The sequence below is a fragment of the Platalea leucorodia genome (genome assembly GCF_965183815.1).
Source record: "Platalea leucorodia genome assembly, chromosome: 6".
NCBI lineage: Eukaryota > Metazoa > Chordata > Aves > Pelecaniformes > Threskiornithidae > Platalea > Platalea leucorodia.
Window position 1 is genome coordinate 18,183,261 of NC_138828.1, and position 18,789 is coordinate 18,202,049.

An 18,789-nucleotide genomic window follows, 5' to 3' on the forward strand; every position below is an offset into this window, starting at 1 on the left:
TGTCAGTTATCATCCATTTTTTCATTAATAGCTGTATTTTTCTAACTATTTCCAGCACAGCAGTTGCTCCTATGGCAACACATTCTCTAACGTTCATTCCTTGAGAGTGACCACACTATTGCAAGTGAAAGACAATTGAATGGGGCAGCCTACATCTGTCCCCTATTTTCCATTAGGAAAGTGTACAAGTAATTGGCCAACTATTTCAATATTAAAAAATATTTGCATCTATGACCAGTCAAAAGTAATATATACAATTTAAGCAAAGGAAAAGGCAGGTGACAAATGTTGACATTTTCTTAGTACAGTTCCTTCTAAAAAACAAATGCAATAGCAATACAGATGGCTACAGCATTCCAGATTTTATATTACTGGATGTTATGTATTGGGAGAATAATACCAGTTACATCTGGTTATTTCTGGAGAGGTTTGGGCCTTTTTTTTGCTTGGTTGGTGGAATTTTTACTTGCAAATGCTATTAGATTTGCATGCTGTCTGCCTTCCTCCTTCTCCCAGTAACTTCTGAAGTCATTGGATAATTCCAACAAAGCTTTTTAATAGAAGACAAGAGTTTCTCAAAAATATAAATTTTATACAAGTTTTATATCCAACAGAGGACAAAAACCCTTGCAAGCATCCTTAAAAAAGCAAAACAAAACACCATGTTCAACTGCACTGAAAGCCATAACACAAAATCCAATATAGGAGGAGAATCCTCTGATATGGCAGGAGAATTTTTATTAGATTTCATTCCTCATTAGACAATAGAGAATCTAGCAAGGAGAAAAAGCTACAGAAAAACAAACTTCATTAGTTCTGCTTCTCCTGGATACACTTGTGAATCCTTAAGTTTTGGTTGGTTTGTTTTGGTTAAGGATTTGAAAGGGCAAAGGCAAAGGAGAGGAAATTATACATGTATTCTGCTAGTTTAATGAGGTTATCTTTCAACCAAATTTTATGTGACAGTTTTTTTAAAGCAACTGCTGTCTGAATATTCATTTGCAGATGTATAAAAAATATATGTATAGAACACAGCACTTAATTCTTCGGATGACTAAGAAAACTATGCTTGAGAAAATTAAAATTAAGCATCTTCAAGAGCCTCTTCAACTGAAAATCGGAAAGAATAATTGCTGCAGCATGCTTAGGAGACTGATCCCTCAACCCCTGCCATGCCAAACCCATTATCACCCCAAAGGGGATAATAACTGTCATGCCTAGTCTCAAGCTCGAGTACGTTTGTTAGTGCACTGACTGATACAGAAAACAAGGTCTAGCGTAAGAGATGTTTCACACTAAAGTGTGCTAATGAATCAAAGCGACAGGACAGAGTTTTAACCTTCACAGAGCAAATGAGTTGTTTGCTAACTAGTAAAGCAGAGGAAATAAGAGTCTAACAAAAGAGGCATTTGTACACACAAGGAAGTAAAACAAAGCTGCTTTTTTTCAGTTCAGAAATAACAGCTTGACCACCTCCTGCATAAGGAGGAAACATAATTAGTTTCAGGGTGAAAAAAAGGAATCTGTCTGGACACCTTGGGAGTCTCCAAAGGAGAGGACCAGCTATGACAGTGAACCAAATCACACCTAAAGGATGGTTCCAGTGAACAAATCCCCTCATCAGTAAGCTCTCGGGTTGAGGCTTCAAAACAGATTCTCCCTAAAGGGAGGACCCAAAGGTGAAAGGCAAGCACGAAGACTGAAATCTAGACGGACAGAAGTTCAGCAGGCTAAGGAAAACGTTTCGCAATCTATACTTCTGCTGCACAGATGGCACAGTACACAGAGAAGCAGCGGGTACAGGCACCTTTTTAACAAGGTTTCAAAGAGCATTGATAGTGTTCCCAGACATTACAATAACAGTGAATAATACTTATTCGTTTTTATTAAAAACAGATTAATGTTCAATGTAGCAATGTACTGAAATTGATATTTCTTTTCATGCACAGAGAGATTATTTTCCTATACCTGCTCCTTGAGCTTTTTCACTTACATTCTGTACTTTCCTGTTTTTCCACAGGGTTGTTGTTTTTGGTTTTGTTTTTGTTTTTGTTTTAAGTTGGTTGGTTTTGTTTGTTTGGGTTTTTTTACTATGCTTGTAACCTGGCCTTCAAAGACTTCAGTTGTGTATTTCAGATTTAGGTAGGTTTACAGTTCTGTATTTTCACATACTAGTCTCCTGTTCAGAGATTTTTTTTCAGTTCAAGATTCAAAATTTCACTGGGCACAAACAAATCAATTCTGCTATACATGTGCGGTGGACCTGACATATCTGGAAAGCCTGGGAGCAACTGTATGTGTAACGCATAAGTTACTTGTGAACGTGATGAAATTCAGACCAACGCATTCTGAATGCAGCACACACACTGTAGATCTTATGAGTCCCAGAGGCAAACTTTCTGCACATATTTCTGTCCAGGGAATCCTAGCCAAAACATGGCAAGCCTAAACATAAAACTTTCAACTGCTGTGAGAGAGAGGTACATTCATACCTTTCACATAAAACCAAAAAATACATTTGAAAGCAAGTATAAGAAGAGATTTAGATCTCTTCTTCTAGACCTCTTTCTCTTCCAGAAAGATTTTTCAGTTGTTTTATTTGCCTGATAAACAAAAACAGTAGAACACACTTCAAGCTGGAATATCCTCTGGTATAATTTGTCCAAAAATCAGTAATAAACACTGTGAGTAAAATCCTGGTTTACAAAGGTTATAGGATGACCGAGACTTTCTCCACCAAGGCAGCAGACAATAGCAATTCCGTGATTCCACAAATTCTAGGCAGTTCTTCCAGCCCTCAATTGTATTTTATTTATTCTAACACTCCACATGTCATGGTACCCCACAGACATCCTTCCTTCCTTGCTGAAATCAGTTCTGTCCTTTGTACAACTATCTTGTCTTCTTTTCTTGAGTACTTATAGAAACAATCTAAAAACCTGACTTTTTTTTATACAATTATGCAGTTAAAGTCTAAATCAGTAGCATTCAGCTATTTTCATTTTTAAGTTTAATTAAAAGATTTCAGCTTTTGGAGTTTTTAAGATTATAATGTTATGGCAAAAATACAGAAAACAATAACAAATACAATAAAATACAAGACCTGAAATGTTTTAGTGTAAGTGTAAGTATACGTGCAAGACAAATAATGTGCAACCTGCATAAAGAGAAGAAAAGAGTAGCTCTGGTCATATGCGTAGTTCATGTCATATGAGGGATAATAGTTTCATTTTAGTGAATGCTGAACAGCCACAAGGCACCGCAATGAACAATTCAGCAATAACTTTGAAGGCTCCTATAAACAGCAATGGAGGAAAATGAAGATAGATAAAAGGAGCCATTTTTAAGGAATTAATCCCCTCTCCTCTTCCCCATAATGAAAGTTATGTTCCCACTTTTTAAAAAAACAACTCTGTTATGAGTCAGAAACAAAATGAAGTAACAATTACTTAGATATTTTCTGCTAACCAAAACCACACTTTTCAGTCTTCAAGGGATCATTTGTCCCTGAGACAACCACTCTGCTAAGGCTGGACTATAAGTTATTGATGTTTATGGAGGTGGGGGAGCAATTCCATCTGTCTGTGATGGGCACTGCAGGTTTTTAAAAGAAAATAGTCAATTCCGAACAGTTTACTGATAGAATGCTCTCTGAAAGCTTGACCTGGACAAGCTGAGTAACTACTAGGTAACTGCTGCTTACAACTCAGTCTCAGCAACTGATTAGTCCATGATATTCATCTTACACAGATGAACCTTACATTGTGGTTTACATGTGTGTGGGATCTCTACGTTATCTATGCTAATAAAACATTAATCAAGGGCCAAATTTATAGCAGGCACTTTATAAGTAAGGTCAAGACAGGTCAGCCTCACATAATAGGAAACAACTACAGGCTAGATCTTAACACTGTAACTGAACAGCCTTGTTACTTTACCTTGGCCCTTGGGATCAAGACTAGTAGCAAAATGTTTTTTTCTTCCTCAGAATGGTGTTTCCCTCACCATAAACTGAAATGCAACCATTAAAACGGTCATTATTTTTATGTATCTTGAGAACATCTACACATTTTAAAAGGAAAACCTCAAATAGCCATTTCCCCTATGCCTACAATGATAAAAAGATATTTATATAGCATTTTAATTTATGTGATAAATTATTTTGTTTTTAATTCAGTAGCTGTCCTAATCCTGTAAGATGTATTTTCTATTGGAATTCTTACTAGCTCAAGTTACTCACTAACAGAATTTAGGTTCAGATAAATGGCATTTCTTATAATACTCCTTAGCTAACTCATTACGACATCTTAAAAAAAATCCTTTAGAAAAAGTAAATATTGCTCTTAGTCTGCCTCAACAATCGATTCCTAATGAAGAAAATATTGATGGTTCTGAATAGTCACTACAAGTCAAAGAGCATGGCCTCATCACCTGTTCTGTCATTTTCTATAAGTCACAGTAATATACATACATAGTTATGGATAGAATAATAAACTAATTGGTAATATCAACAGATTTTTTTTTTTTTTTTTAACCTTAAAGGGACTCTCTTCCTTTCTATTTTATGAGGTAGATAGGAAATAAATGAGCAAACTGGAATCTAATTTTTGAGACAGAGGCTTATCTTACAGTTCCTAGCTATAATGTCTTCCAAATATCAATTCCCTTCCTCAAGAGATTAACTGAATACAAATTATAGTTTCAACGTTAACCAGTGCACAAGGACAGGAAGAAGGAAAATCCATGACACACTGATAAGTGAAATATTTAATCAAACTAAAGAGCATTCAGATTCTGCAAAATCCCATATTCAGTACTAGAACTGAACCGAAGTATTAAAGAATGTGAAATCAAGCTTGTAAAACTCAAAGAAAATGACACAAAAAGAGGCAGAAGAAAAATTCTTTAAAAGAAGTTTCAAGCCACACAACTTCTTGAAGGCTATGGTGGAATGCTATCAAATATTGTGACTTACCTTCCTTCATTGACAAGCTCAATAAAGGCAAGGCCAGCATTCTTTTGTATAGAGTTCTGCCACTCCTGGGAAAAATCAAGAGAAAACTAGTTGTATAAAAACAAAACTAAGAAAAAACATTTTCAGCTACAAAGTCATGCGCTTTTCAATTCTAGTAACATACACCACCATCAGCAATCATATAAAGCATTAACTGTGCACTAATCAGGAAGGAAACGTTGCCAGCATGAAGAAACAGAGCAGTATCAATTACCCAGTCATATTCTGTGGAGGGGAGAAGAAAATACAAAAACATCCCACAAAGGATGACTGCATCATTTTCTTTTGCTATGTTATGCAATAATTCTGAACAATAATTCATTCAATAATTCTGGTTCACTGATGCTTTTTGCCTTATTGAACCTTGATAATGCTAGAAACGAATGGTTTCACATAGAGGTGGGGCTCATTCTTTAGATACAAATTTCTCCTATAGCTTGAAGGATACGTATGCTGAAGCACACGTATGCTGATAATAATCCTCACCTCAGCATCATGTAGCCATCTCTACTCAAAAAAATCTGCTAACAATCAGCGTATTGCATCATTAACACCCAGTATGTTTCAAAAAAAAAATTAACACTCTGAATTTTTAGCACATTGAAATGATGGTAACAGCAGAGACACACGCACTGCACATTTCTTACGTCCAACTGAACCCTGAATTACAGCAAAATTCTACACCTCTTGAACACATAGGTGGGTTTTGCCTGGCGCCCAGAAGAGACATATTGGAAAGCAACCAACCCAGATGACCTATCACTGGGGCTTTCTTCCCCCATCTGAAAGCTGAGAATGAAACAAAATTGGTTAACAAAAACAAAGATTATGTTTAATCCTAGACTCAACAGGAACAAGTTGACAGAGCTAAAAATTAGGGTAGTAAATGTGTGAACCTTCTGTTTTGGGGAAAATGTAGAGGCATTTGGATAGAACAGACCAAATACAACTCTTGGTTTAAACTCTATAACTCTGCTAAACTAATACAAAAGAATGATTCTGCAGCAGACAGATACTTAAGTTTCATATGCTTTTCCACAACAGCTTCCTTGATTTTTCAGTCTTTGTTGTATGAAATAATAATCCTAATCATTATTCACATCAGTACTTCTATCACTGTGGTTCTTTTCAAAAATCTCATCAGCTCCAAAACAGACAAAAAGTGCAAAACTGCAAATATCTCTTAAACAAATTTCAGGTTTCTGAATGTAGGAGTTTTAATACCTACAATCAGTGTCAGCACAGTATATACAGTGACAACAGAGCACATTTTTTGCTGCTCAGTGTTGCAGAATTAGCTCTCAGTCAGTGACATGAAAGTTTGATCAGGCATACACAAAAGCCAGTAGAACAATGTTATTTCTTTACAATTTAAATTCTGCCCTCCTGCGCGCCGCCCCCCCCAAAAAATATTTCCAGATTTCAAATGCAGACAAGAGATTATAACTCTGAATTCTCAACGCTTGACATGTTCCAGGCCCAACATATTCTTTTATCATTTTTAAGTTACAACAATGTATTACCATTTTCAAGTAATCAGAATTAAGAGTAGAATAATTGCAATTTGTGATGTATTACTCATCATGAATTATAAATGTATTTCATTACTTTTTATATAACTAGTTTATATGCATTAATAGGCAAGCAATATGCTAAGCGCCAGCTAAGTTCCATTTACATATTATCATATATGGGGTGTTTTGGGGTGTTGTGGGTTTTTTTGAGGCTACATCAAGTAGCATCATTGGTCCTTATTACTACATATATCTTACTAATATTTCTCACACCATCCTTCCCCCAGTTCTCCCCTATCGCCTTCTTATGGCCACCATTACATGGCTTCAAGTTAGCCTGTAAGCTGTCTGAAATAGCTTTAAGAAGCATTTATTCTTAGGAAAAAAAATGCCTTTTAGCTGCTAATATTCTAAACAAAATAGCATATGCAACTAATTCTCCTAAGAGTTTTTTTAAATGTAGTATAGAGTTCTAAATATTTAGCTTTGTACGATGATAATTGAAACTATTCTGTTAGCTTAAACGTGTGAAAGCTCAAGAAAAGCAAAATAAGTTTTGCCATTTATGACACTGTCCATCTGTTGCTCTGCTCTTTAAGAGAGCTCATTACAATACTTGAAAATTTAATTGGTGAAGATGGAGGTTGCCAAAAGTGAAAAGAAAGTGCATTTATCATGATACTTTTCAGCATTTTTCTCTCTATCAGACATCATCAAAGAAGGCATTAGTCTAAACAATTTCATAAATCACAGCTGAACACACCCTAAAGCTAATTTTAATAGCTGAAAGAAAAGACTAATGGTGATCATCTTTCATGCTCCATTCAATATTTCCCCACAGTATATGTTCTCTCTCAAACAATTACACTCAGTATGCATACTGCATTATTATATCAACATCTTAGTTATCCATCTCCCAAAGGTATTAGGGAAAAAACACGTTAAAAGCCTCAAACTCAACCGCTAATGCAACTAAATAACTACAAAACACATTTCAGCACTTTCCTAAGGAAGGACTGTAAGGGAAGATCAACAGAGTCAATAATTTCATACCTGTTCTAAGCTGTACTTAATTGACCATCATTTCCTACAGCTATAAATGTTTAGTAACCGAGAGACATAATCTACTTTTAATGCTTTTGGTCACTGTACACTCAATAGTGAAGCAGAGAAAAAAAAAATCTAGAAGCACTAAACACTATCACAAATAGCAACAATGAAAAACAGCCATTACAAGGAGACAAATAAGAAATCCCATTTTATTCAAAGACTATTTCTGATGTGGAAATTTCCCAGCTCATTATTGTTTCACCTACCTCCTTAATGGAATCCGTAAACACACTTCCATAACTACTCTAGATAAAATGCAAGTACTATATCCTTTTCTGAAATGGTGCTTCAAACATCATCTGAATTAGAATTCTGTATGGAATAACATATTACATTTCCTGTAGCTACAGCTCAACTCTGCCATACGCAAAATTATATCCCAGTCCTCTGTAGCACCCATTTTATATCATCAAGTTTCATTAACACATTCTTACTCACTGCACAAGGATCATTAAATGAAAACATTAAACAGTACTGGTCTTAAACCCCTCCTTTCAGAAACTAATAACCTCCCTCAAGGTTTATATCATGACCTACCGTTGTCCCATTTGAGTCAGGTTGGGTTTTTTAAAATCTATTTTACAGTGGTTTTTTTAATTAATTCTAACTAACGATCAGTCATATGACAGTACCATAAAATTCATATGAATTACTACATTTCCTTTGGCTACGAAATACATTTTGGCCAAAGACCACAGCATGCATTAGACCATAACCAACAATGAGATTAGTCCAGCAAAACAATCTTTAGTAATTCTATGTCCCATTTTATTTCATTTCAGCTACGTATGCATGTGTAGTTATTTCAGTCTTCAAATGCATTGGAAGTCTTTTAGATCTTCCTATTTCCTTTCTTAAAAATAAGGTATGTCTCTAATCATATGGCACCATCAGATAATTCTTTAAAAATTCTGCATTGAACTTGAATTTTCTAGCATCAACTCTATTGATCAGTCATTTTCTTCCATTTGTTGCTGGCTCCCTACTCATTCTGAATATCCTCATTCAGATCTAATACTTCAGGAGCTTCTTATTTACCCAAACAGGCCTGCCCAAAAGCCTTTTCTACAAGCAGCAGCTAGTAGGAGCCAGCTTCAAAACAAAGAAATGCAGGTAGTTCTTCACACAGTGCATTACAGACCAGTGGAATCTGTCGCCAAAGGATGTCGTGGTGACTGAAAGTTCCATAGGATCAAGAGGAGACTGCGCAAGTGCACGGAAGGAAAATACACATTGATATTGACTGAATACACAGAAACTACATCCAATTCAGAAAATACCCTGAGCTGAAAATAGCTGGAGAGTGGAAGAGTATCATACGCGCTCGTCCTATTTTATTCTTCTTGAGCATCTCTTTGTGTCTATAGTTGGAGATACCTTTATCTAACCCAATATAGCCATTCCTAAACTCTAATCACTCAAACAAATGCCAAGAAAATCTTGTTGATAAACATTCTTGTTCACTTGTAACTTGAAGTGCTTGCCTGTAGGCAGCAAAGGGACATATCCCTCCTCACCTATACACTTCAAGGAAAGAAATATGATCATATTTCAGACAATTAACCCAAAATACATATTCATCAAGCTATATAAAAACATTTGCAAGACCAATCCTTCAACTAGTCTGATGGCTAAACGATTAAACATGGATCTTTAACAGAATATTTAAAACATTTCCAACAGGTAAAAACTGCTCTATTTTCAACTGTAGCAAACTGTACTACTACTTTCATTTATATATACATACACATGCATACTCCTTAATAATTCATTTTCCCCAGAAACTTAAAAAAATATCCTTCTAACAAGGGTAACATATTCCACAATTAAGAATTATATCTAACAGTTGAAATACACACTCATAAGCAAGCAAAAAAGAGCAAATTCTTTGCTAATCTGTCCTTCCCATAAAGCTGGTGGAGTTTTAATAATTTATTTTGGTTATGAAACAAAGGAGAAGGATGACTTTGGTACTGACAACTGTGAATGGAGCACTAAGGAGCAGGGTGGGAAAAAGTGTTAACATATGACTAAGAGACATATTATATCCTAGAGTAAAGGTCAAATCTGCATGAAAAACTTGTTCATAGAGAGATATACTAATCTTTAAGTGCCTAAAGTAAACTATCAAGAACTTTTCAGCAGTGTTTGCACTTGGTGTCAGCACTCTCTCAGCACCACATCCACTACAGGCTTGAATGAACTCAGCAATAAAGAACATATAGTGAAAAGTAGATTATATCTCAGCTGGGTTCTTCATAATTAAAAAAAGTTAGACTGCATGTTAAGCAGAATATCTGCAAACATAAATTTCTTTTAAAGACTTGAAGCGTGCTTAAATTATTTTAATCTACAGAGCTCCATTGAAAAAAATTAAAACCAACACGGAAGTATGGGAAATCAATCTAGAAACTCTATGTAGCAATTTAATATCAAAATTAGCACATGCTAAGTAGTGTACGAAACAGAAAAATTTTGCAAGGATGTGACACGTTTTAATATAAGAGTAACACGAAAACACATTTGGAGACAATGTTATTCAGTATATATACAGTCATACCTGGATGCTCAAATAAAATTTAAAAAATAAATCAATAATGGAAGAACTATCAGAAATTGATTGAGAAAAAGAATAATTTCAGTAATTATATTCATGGTCCTTTCTCTACAGAAGATCACCACTGTTGCTGAATCTTGACACAGAAAAGAGGGGGCTTGCAAAAATATTTACTACTATCCCAAAAATTCAGAACATCTTGTCAGGGGGAAAACTTATCAAACAGGCTTGAAGTTATTGAAATTTAAACAATGGATACTATTCCATGCTAAACAGTGGCCTGTCTATGAAAGCTTTAACGTGGCATCCATGTAACAAGTCAGGCTATCTCACTAATCAATACAAAGGTTTTGATTTCAATAAGGGTGATAAAAGTTACTCTAACCCTGGCCAGCTACAAGCTCTCAACAGATGATCATCATTAGGCCTCTATCAGGGTTCCACATACTCAGGCTGTACAAATGTGTCCTATTAGTACATGGTCTGTCTGTTTGGCAACTCCAGGCTTAAGACAAATGGCAGCTGCTGCCCTTCAAGGTCTGGAGTCAAGTCCTCAGGGAATCTAAAAGCCCAACTGGAAAAATCAAGGCCTGTTCATTAGAGACTGCTCCAGGGGAAACTTGCAAGGCTGCCATTAGAACTATATAAAAGAGCTAATTATTTTTATAAGACTTTTAAACTATCAAAGACACTCAGTTACAATAAAAAGTATTTACTGCTGGCATTCCATTAAAAAGACATTGCTTTTTGTCAAAAAATCAGCTAGTGACAGTACACAACTAAAGTCTTTGTATTAAAAATTTTAATGGGTCTTCTAGGAGAAAGCTGTGTAAAAATTAACTAGATGAGAGAGCTTCTCAAGCAGAGGTATAACACCAAGCACGTTGTTGTGGGAAAATATTCCACACACACTCATATCAAACTAACAAATGAACTATAACGGTGGGCTGAGATTGTGCATGTGACTATCTACCCCTGAAAAAGACAAGAAATTCAACAAACATACATGCTCAGTGTTGCAAAACTGACTGAAAAGAGCACATAACATTCTTGTTTCAACCTATGCCGTTAACGAACAACCGAAAATGCCGTAGTACACTAGTGTGTTGATAAATCAGTCAAAAAGGCACATGGCCCAGTTGGTGTCAAACACCAAGACTGAGTAGAAAAAAAATGAAAACCAAAAGTGCTTCAGTATTTTTGCTCTGATAAAACACAGAAACAAAGATTATATTAACAGTAGCTACTTTCATAAAATATACTCTCGGGAAGAGCTGGAACACTATTTTTTTATTCATAACCACAAAACTGTTTACTATTTTAACTATGAAACAGAATCAAAGTTTCTTATACCAAAATATTTTTCCAGCTGCACAGCATGACAACAGTCTATTGAATTCTAAGGGTATAACAGATCACTGCTATAGAGTATTTATTACACAGTATTTATTACAAATCTTTTAAAAGTGCTATATGAAATTCATTAGTGTTCCTTAATCAATTCTTGGATCAACATGCACATTAGCTTCCGACAGCCTAATTCAAAAAAGCAATTACAACCCTAGTCCTTATGTAAAAGCACGACAGAAAGAAGCTATGTTAAACCAGTTTAAAAGAATGAAAATGTAAAGAAAACAGATTAGGAATGATTTATATCAATGCCTAGTGCTGAAGTTAATTACAACTAACCCAATAAAATAGTGCCTTTATTATTGTACAGCAAGTAATAACCTTAGACGCAGAAAACAGAACTCTCTGCTGACTTTTGCATGCTCAATTCCACAGCACACTACATTAAGAATTAAAGAAGTAGTAAATAAGCCATACAGAAACAGCAGTTTTTTAACTAAAAGCAGAAGACTCCCCTGCTGTTTAACCATTTGGGATAGTCCATGTAAACAGAGCTTCCTATAAACTGTTATTATGTTGTTAGTGGTAAATGCCTAAAACTACCTTATAATGAGAGTTTAATTTCAATACTTAGACATTTGGGTTCAAGTCACAGTAAGTTTTTATAGATTCTTAAAATAAATTATACACATAAGTATGCAAACTACTCCAGCGCTCTAAGTACCATGTTTTTCAGTAAAATACTAAATAAAAAACTGTCAGCTTGTCAGACAATGCCTTTTATGCTATGAGATTAATCTCAAAGTGACAACTGTTACCTTCTATACAAACTACACAAACCTATCCTAAAAGATACAGTATTATGCAAGACACACTACATAACATGTTACAGCACATACGATCTTTAACAATTATATACAGCCAGAAAAATCTTGACACAGGTAGCAGTTGTCATAATTTGTGGTGATACCAAATGTTCTTAAAACAGGATTTTAGCAATAATAGGAAACTCAAATCACCTAATCTGAAAGTTCATATAAAATTATGAAAATATCACTGTCTGCATAAATAAAATGCTATCAGTAATAACTATCACAGCATAAAAGCTGTGTATCATCAAAACTCGGGAACTTCATTTTTGTATCTAGTTTCAAAAAAGTACAAATACGTATACAAAAACATTTATTACATGCCTTTTATAGTGATCTAACTCATGGCTTGATGAATAAAATTTTGCCCCTAGAACCAATGTCACATTAGGATGAAACAGGTAAGTCTATGCTAAACTCCAGTTCCTCTACAGTCCCCGTACAGCAACAAACTGTAGAATGGGGAAAAACTGAATAAGTGGATCACTGATTTCAGGTCCACAGCTTCTGATGGAGGAAGCAATTTGCCTGGGCAGCCTCTCCCTTTCTCTCTCCCACTAGCGGGCTGTTGCCATGACTCCTCATGAAACGAAATTAGGGGTCAGGTTTGAGTTCATCTAGCAGCAAACCTTTTCCACCGCAGTTTCCTCTTCAGGTTCTTTAACCATTGGCTATTTTCAATGCTGAGATGAAAGACAGTAGCTTTAGGAAGACTAGGAACAGAAATCTTATACATCAATTGAGAAATCAAAGTACCAAGCAGTTCTGTAAATATGCAGCAATGGGAAGCATGAAACTAAGTCAAAGGAGATGAGTCAGAAAAACAGAAGTGAGGAAAAGGGACAACCTAAGACAAACAAAGGGAAGAGATCCAAATAATCAAGCTGCAGTGCCAGCATCATTTTTATGGAGAAAGGAAAACAAATCGAGGAATAGCAGGAGTATAAGGCAACTGCCTCTTGATTTCAGTGCTTTTGTTTTACTGATTTTGAGTTTTTGTAAAACCACTGCATGGAAAAAACTGGTCTTCCAAGGTAGACTACTAATTGTAAGGACAAGAAAATTACAGCATACTCACTGCTGCACAGTTGCACTAGTAGCGATGGACTGATCCCACTGATAGCAACATTCATCATCACCACCACCAAATAGCAGCGACCTTCCTGCTCAATGTCTGATAAGCTTTAACTAAATAAATTTAACTAATAAAAACCTCAACAATATACACGGTGAATACTATTTTGGAACTAAAACCCCCTTTTCCCCAGTGTAGCTTAGTTTCAATTTAAACTCTCATAATGAATGCATGCAAACAATGTACAAGATTCCTGCTATCATCATACCTTTGAGGGAATGAAACCAAAGCATGTAAACCAATCCCACCTCTTCACTCAAAAGACTGGATGTCCAAACCTGTCCCTTATCATTCCCTTGGGCAATCCTATCCTAATGCAGATCTTTTAAGAAAAGATTTAGAGAGCAAAGGAAGCTAAATCAAATCAAATAAAAAAAAAGGGGAGCAGAAAAACTAACATGTCTCTTCCATTACACTCCGCTTGCATACTACATTCCCTTCCTCATCCTGCATCTGTTGTCTTCATTTAGACTAAAATATTCTGGGTACCCGTTATTCCACTGTTACACAACACCCAGCAACACAGGGCTCTATTCTCATCTGTCCCTGTATGTTGCTACAATAAACATGATAAATAGTAATTTTCTGCTCCTTTCACTGCAAATCCTCCCGTGCACTCATCAAGCAAATTTTCCAAAAAGAAAAATATAACCATTTCTGTTTTAAGTAGAAATAGAAATAAATGTCCTCGTAAATATTCAGACGGTACTGGAAAATCCAGCTGATTCTTCTGAATCAAATTTGACTCAGAACTAGGATCTAACACCTAGCAGACACGCAACTCTATCATATTGATTGCTGCATAATCTGAATTATGAGTTTTTTTTCACTTAAACAAGTTACCTTAAAATATTTATTGAAAGATTAGTACATCGTCAACACCTCTGATGAGACAGATGTTTTCCCAGTTGCAGAGATACACAAAAAGGCACAGATGAGTATAAATAAGACTAAAGGTTGAACAATGAACTGAGCAGCAGCACTATGCAAAGCTTCTCCTGCCAAAACTTTGAGTAAACAGCACTGCTCCCCAAATCATGAATTTCTTAAGCAGTTCTGCTTGGAAACAGAGACACATTATCTGGTTTATTAACACAAACAAAAATGTTCACATATCTGTAATTAGTATAAAGTCAGTGACAAGCGTTGCCGCTCACTGAACTTTCCATAATCTCATACCACTCCCCTCCCTCTTTCCATAGTCTCAAATTAAACAGACTAGCTGTAAAACAGCAGGGTGTCGAATTAAAGCACACTTTATTTTCAGAGGTCTCCACACTTCGCGGCTGACTTCCTGTCAGGAAGAGTTCCATTTCAGTGCAGAGCCCCATCAGCAGGGAGCTCACAGAATTAAGTGCCAGTTGATATTACTTTGTTTTGCATTTACCACCCATGAGAATATTGTTCAAAGATCTAGTTATAAAGTCAGCATGGTATCATCCTTCTGACTAGACTGCCAAGCCACAGGGTGTGCTCTCCCTGCACAAAACTCACCTTAAATGGTGGTGTTTTTTTAAGTCCTAGTGTGCTGGTGAAGCAACAGGATACCTTTTTTCTTCAGAAAAATCTTGCTTCTGTAGCTAAATTATGTTCCCTTAGTTTTGAACATCTGCAGCAGTGTACATTCATGGAAATGAAGCTGTCCTGTTCCCCTATCACAATCCCAAGATTCACATTTACATTAGACAATCCACTCTCCTCCCTAAATATAAAAATGTATACATTAATCATACAATCTCAGCAACACAGTTCTAAAGGCTAATATTTTTAGTGGTAGCGGACATGTTTTCCATTAAATTCACACCAACACCATGTCCTGGATTCCTGACAAAATTCAAGTAATTTTCATTTCATAAGAGACTTTTTCTTAGTAAGAGCCTATAATATCTGAAAAGCCTACAGAACAACCACTAAAGATTGGACTTTAGAAAAAAGAAAATCAGGGAGGGAAAATCCTCATTTTCCCCCCAGAACTTCACTGTAGGCTACAGTTATGCTTTAGTAAGATGACCTTAGGAAAGTTCATCTCTCTCCACTCCAGCATGGCAAACGATTTCTAAGAACAGTTCTATGTTTTTTAACCTTATCTTTTATCCATTCCTCTATCCAAAGTCTGCAAGTCTTGTTGACTTCTCCAAGTGTATTGTCCCAAGAAACAATGCTTCATATCAGTCCACACCAAAATATCACAGCTTTACTACACCTATCCACCTGTACCTCTCTACACACCTTCTTAGCCTAATACATAGCACCCATCCCAAGTTCTTTGCATGTAATTTTTCTGTTGTTGTTCAAAACCACAAAGCTCCCAATTACTTTCCAGAAAACAGCTGTGTAGTATAAACCAAAAAAACACTAGTTCTTTCACACTACTTTTCTCAGTTTGCAGCTGCAGCTGATAGAGGCTGCTTTTGCTGAACACTTAAACACAGTGGATGCAAATTGCAAAGGGCATTTTCCAGTGGGTCAAAAGTAGGCCTAGATAAAATAAGTTTTAGTTAGGAAGCCATTTCTATCACTTTGATGATTATTTATATCTAACATGCAGAAACATCCACCCCATTTAATAAAAGTACAACATATCAAATATTCTTCTGTTTTTCTCACACTAAATGTAACACATCATAGTTTTTGCTCATCTTAAAATCCCACATCACACGTTTCATCTCCAAACTGGGGAGTGAGCAAACCTTTAAAATATCCTTCTAGACTAAGAATTATGGAAAGATATAAGGTGATAAAGCCAAAGTACTAGCTCACACATTTTAACTACTGTGACCACTACCTGTCACGATATAACTATAAAGTGCTTATTGCATCATTAAGTCAAGAAAAGGTCACTTGTTATTCATGCAGTATTGGCAAATCATTCCCAATACATTCCAACCTATTTCCACACTTAAGGCAAAAGCAAAGTTTCAGTTATAAACTTCTTTGATTTCCACTACTAAGCAAACTGTCAATATACATCCACTCACACAAGAAACAATATCCTATCAGATTTTTTTTTTTTTTTTTTTTTTTAAATACGGACACAGAGGTTTTAAACTCCCTATCTGTGGGCCATACTAATAGTAAACAAAGCACATTATTCCTGAAGCCAACAACTACACCTAAAAGAAAAGATATGTTTGAACTCTGTCTTAAGTGTAGCAAACTAAAGCGGGATCTGAGAAGTGCGAACCTTAGTGATTATTATGAAGAATAATAGGAGTTTGAAAGAAACTCCTATTTAAACATGTTAGAGTGCTCTCCAAGCAATTCCATGGAATTCAACAGGTTAAATATTGCAGGTAATTATAGGCAATTAAACTTTCAAACAATTTAGAAAGCAACAGGAAATCAACGTAGGAGTGAAGTTCCAACAGACAAATTTTACGTTATCCTGGAGTTTCACACAGAATATATTACAATAATCTAGTTCTGGAGAGACAAAATCTACCTATTGATTAAGACAAAGAAAAAAAAAATATGCAGCTAATTTAAAATGTAATTTCAACATACTCCAGTTCAAAGGAAAGGTTTTCCCACCTGTTTCCATTTATTTCAATCTTATCAGAATTGCACTTCAAACAGTTATCTACCAAACTGATCTCCAGTTTCAAACACTTAGAATGTATAACAGTTCAATGAAGCAAGCAGCAAAATATTCGTATCCATTCATAATTATTCCAAATACTCTGCTCAGTGACATATACCAAGCATGAAAGTTGTCAATACACATTTTCAGCACCCAAAGTGAGAGCCTCAGACATGGAGGAAAAATTCTTGGGAAGGAAAGAAGCTATGTTATGCGTAAAAAACCCAGACACATCAAGTGTAATGGAGAATCCAAGTGATCTAGACAACAGATTTGATAATTTAACCTTCTGTTTGGTTAGAAGGAAACTTACTGACAAGATAGTATCTAAAATCCAAGCACTGAAGGACTGCGTTTAAGGAGTCTGATTCCACAGCCAGTGCCCTCCCACGTGTTCCAGGCCTTTCGTGCAATTTCTCCAGAGTTAATCCTACTGAACACTACTCAAACAGCTCACTGTGTTGACATCACGTGCCCGTGCAATGCAGGAGAATGCAGAAGCCCTAAACTTTATCCCCAAGACCTTACAGAAAAGAACTGATGTCTTCACATATCACAACCAAAGAAGGAAACTGCAACTGAGGACAACACAGCTGAATCACAATGTTGCTTTTACAGATTGAGAGAGCTTAATTTCTTTCAAAACTGGACTCTTCCACATGCCTGGTAAATGCCCCTACGCTTCTGGACTACTAGCTACTGTGGGAGGATATGCTGAAGTTTTTCCTTCAGATTATTCTACTTAGTGATAATAACTATTACCTGAAACATTAATTGAAACTTAAGTCTCTTCTATCCCAGGAGAGCACTTTGATAGCGTGGCCCCTGGCTACTGTGGGACCTACCTTCCCCTCTCTCTAGCTTTGACCACAGTCTCCATCCTGCAAAATAAAATCATTGTAGATGAAAATATACATTGCAGGGGGAAAAGAATAACAAGAGTTTTTGAAGAGGAAATAGTTAATAATGTAAAATCGCTTCACTGAAAATATCCTGAAGTAGCATTGTACATAAAGCTCAACCCACATTTCCCAGCTACTTGCCATCCAATACTACCTTAAAGACTAGGATAAGAATCTTCCATTTTGTCTACCAGTTACAAGGGCCATGCAATATTTGTTACAAAACTGCACGAGGAATGTTCCTACTACTGCCTGCATAACAATTAATAACATGCTTGGCAATCCCCTGTTTTCAAATGTTAAGATTTACACAGTTTTATTAATATGCCTAGCTCCACTTGGTATGAAGCAGACCTCAGGCAGCTTCACAATCTAAATAATCTGTAGCAGAGTAAGTTCTTGAATACTATCACTTCCTTACAGCCACCTCATCTCTACAAAAAGCTAGGATGGCAGATATTCTTCCAATCTTCAAATTCTTCAAAAGAGCACAAGCAAAAAAAAAAAAAAAAAAAAAAGTACACTGTGAAGTCTCTGGCACACCTGCAGGTGAAGTATTTTTCTGTGCATCTCAATACAATGCCTTCATACTAAACGAGAAACACTAAATACTTCATAACATTGCAAAGAAAGTTAGCAATACAAGGCAAACACCTATGGGCATGGTCCACACAACGTCTTCCCTGAACTTAACAATTTAGACTTTGAGAAGCCTTTTTTTCTGTTTTTATTTGTTAAGTTCTAAATCATTTTCATTT

The 18,789-nt window shown here is 35.8% G+C and overlaps 1 protein-coding gene across 1 annotated transcript in view; it reads right to left on the reverse strand.

The window, feature by feature from the left end:
- LRBA (LPS responsive beige-like anchor protein) overlaps positions 1-18,789 on the reverse strand; it is a 416,862-nt gene that overhangs the window by 277,854 nt on the left and 120,219 nt on the right. Inside the window, exon 34 of the mRNA XM_082315661.1 lies at positions 4,976-5,040. Within this exon, the coding sequence (XP_082171787.1) occupies positions 4,976-5,040 (65 nt within the window). The remainder of the gene's footprint in view (positions 1-4,975; positions 5,041-18,789) is intronic.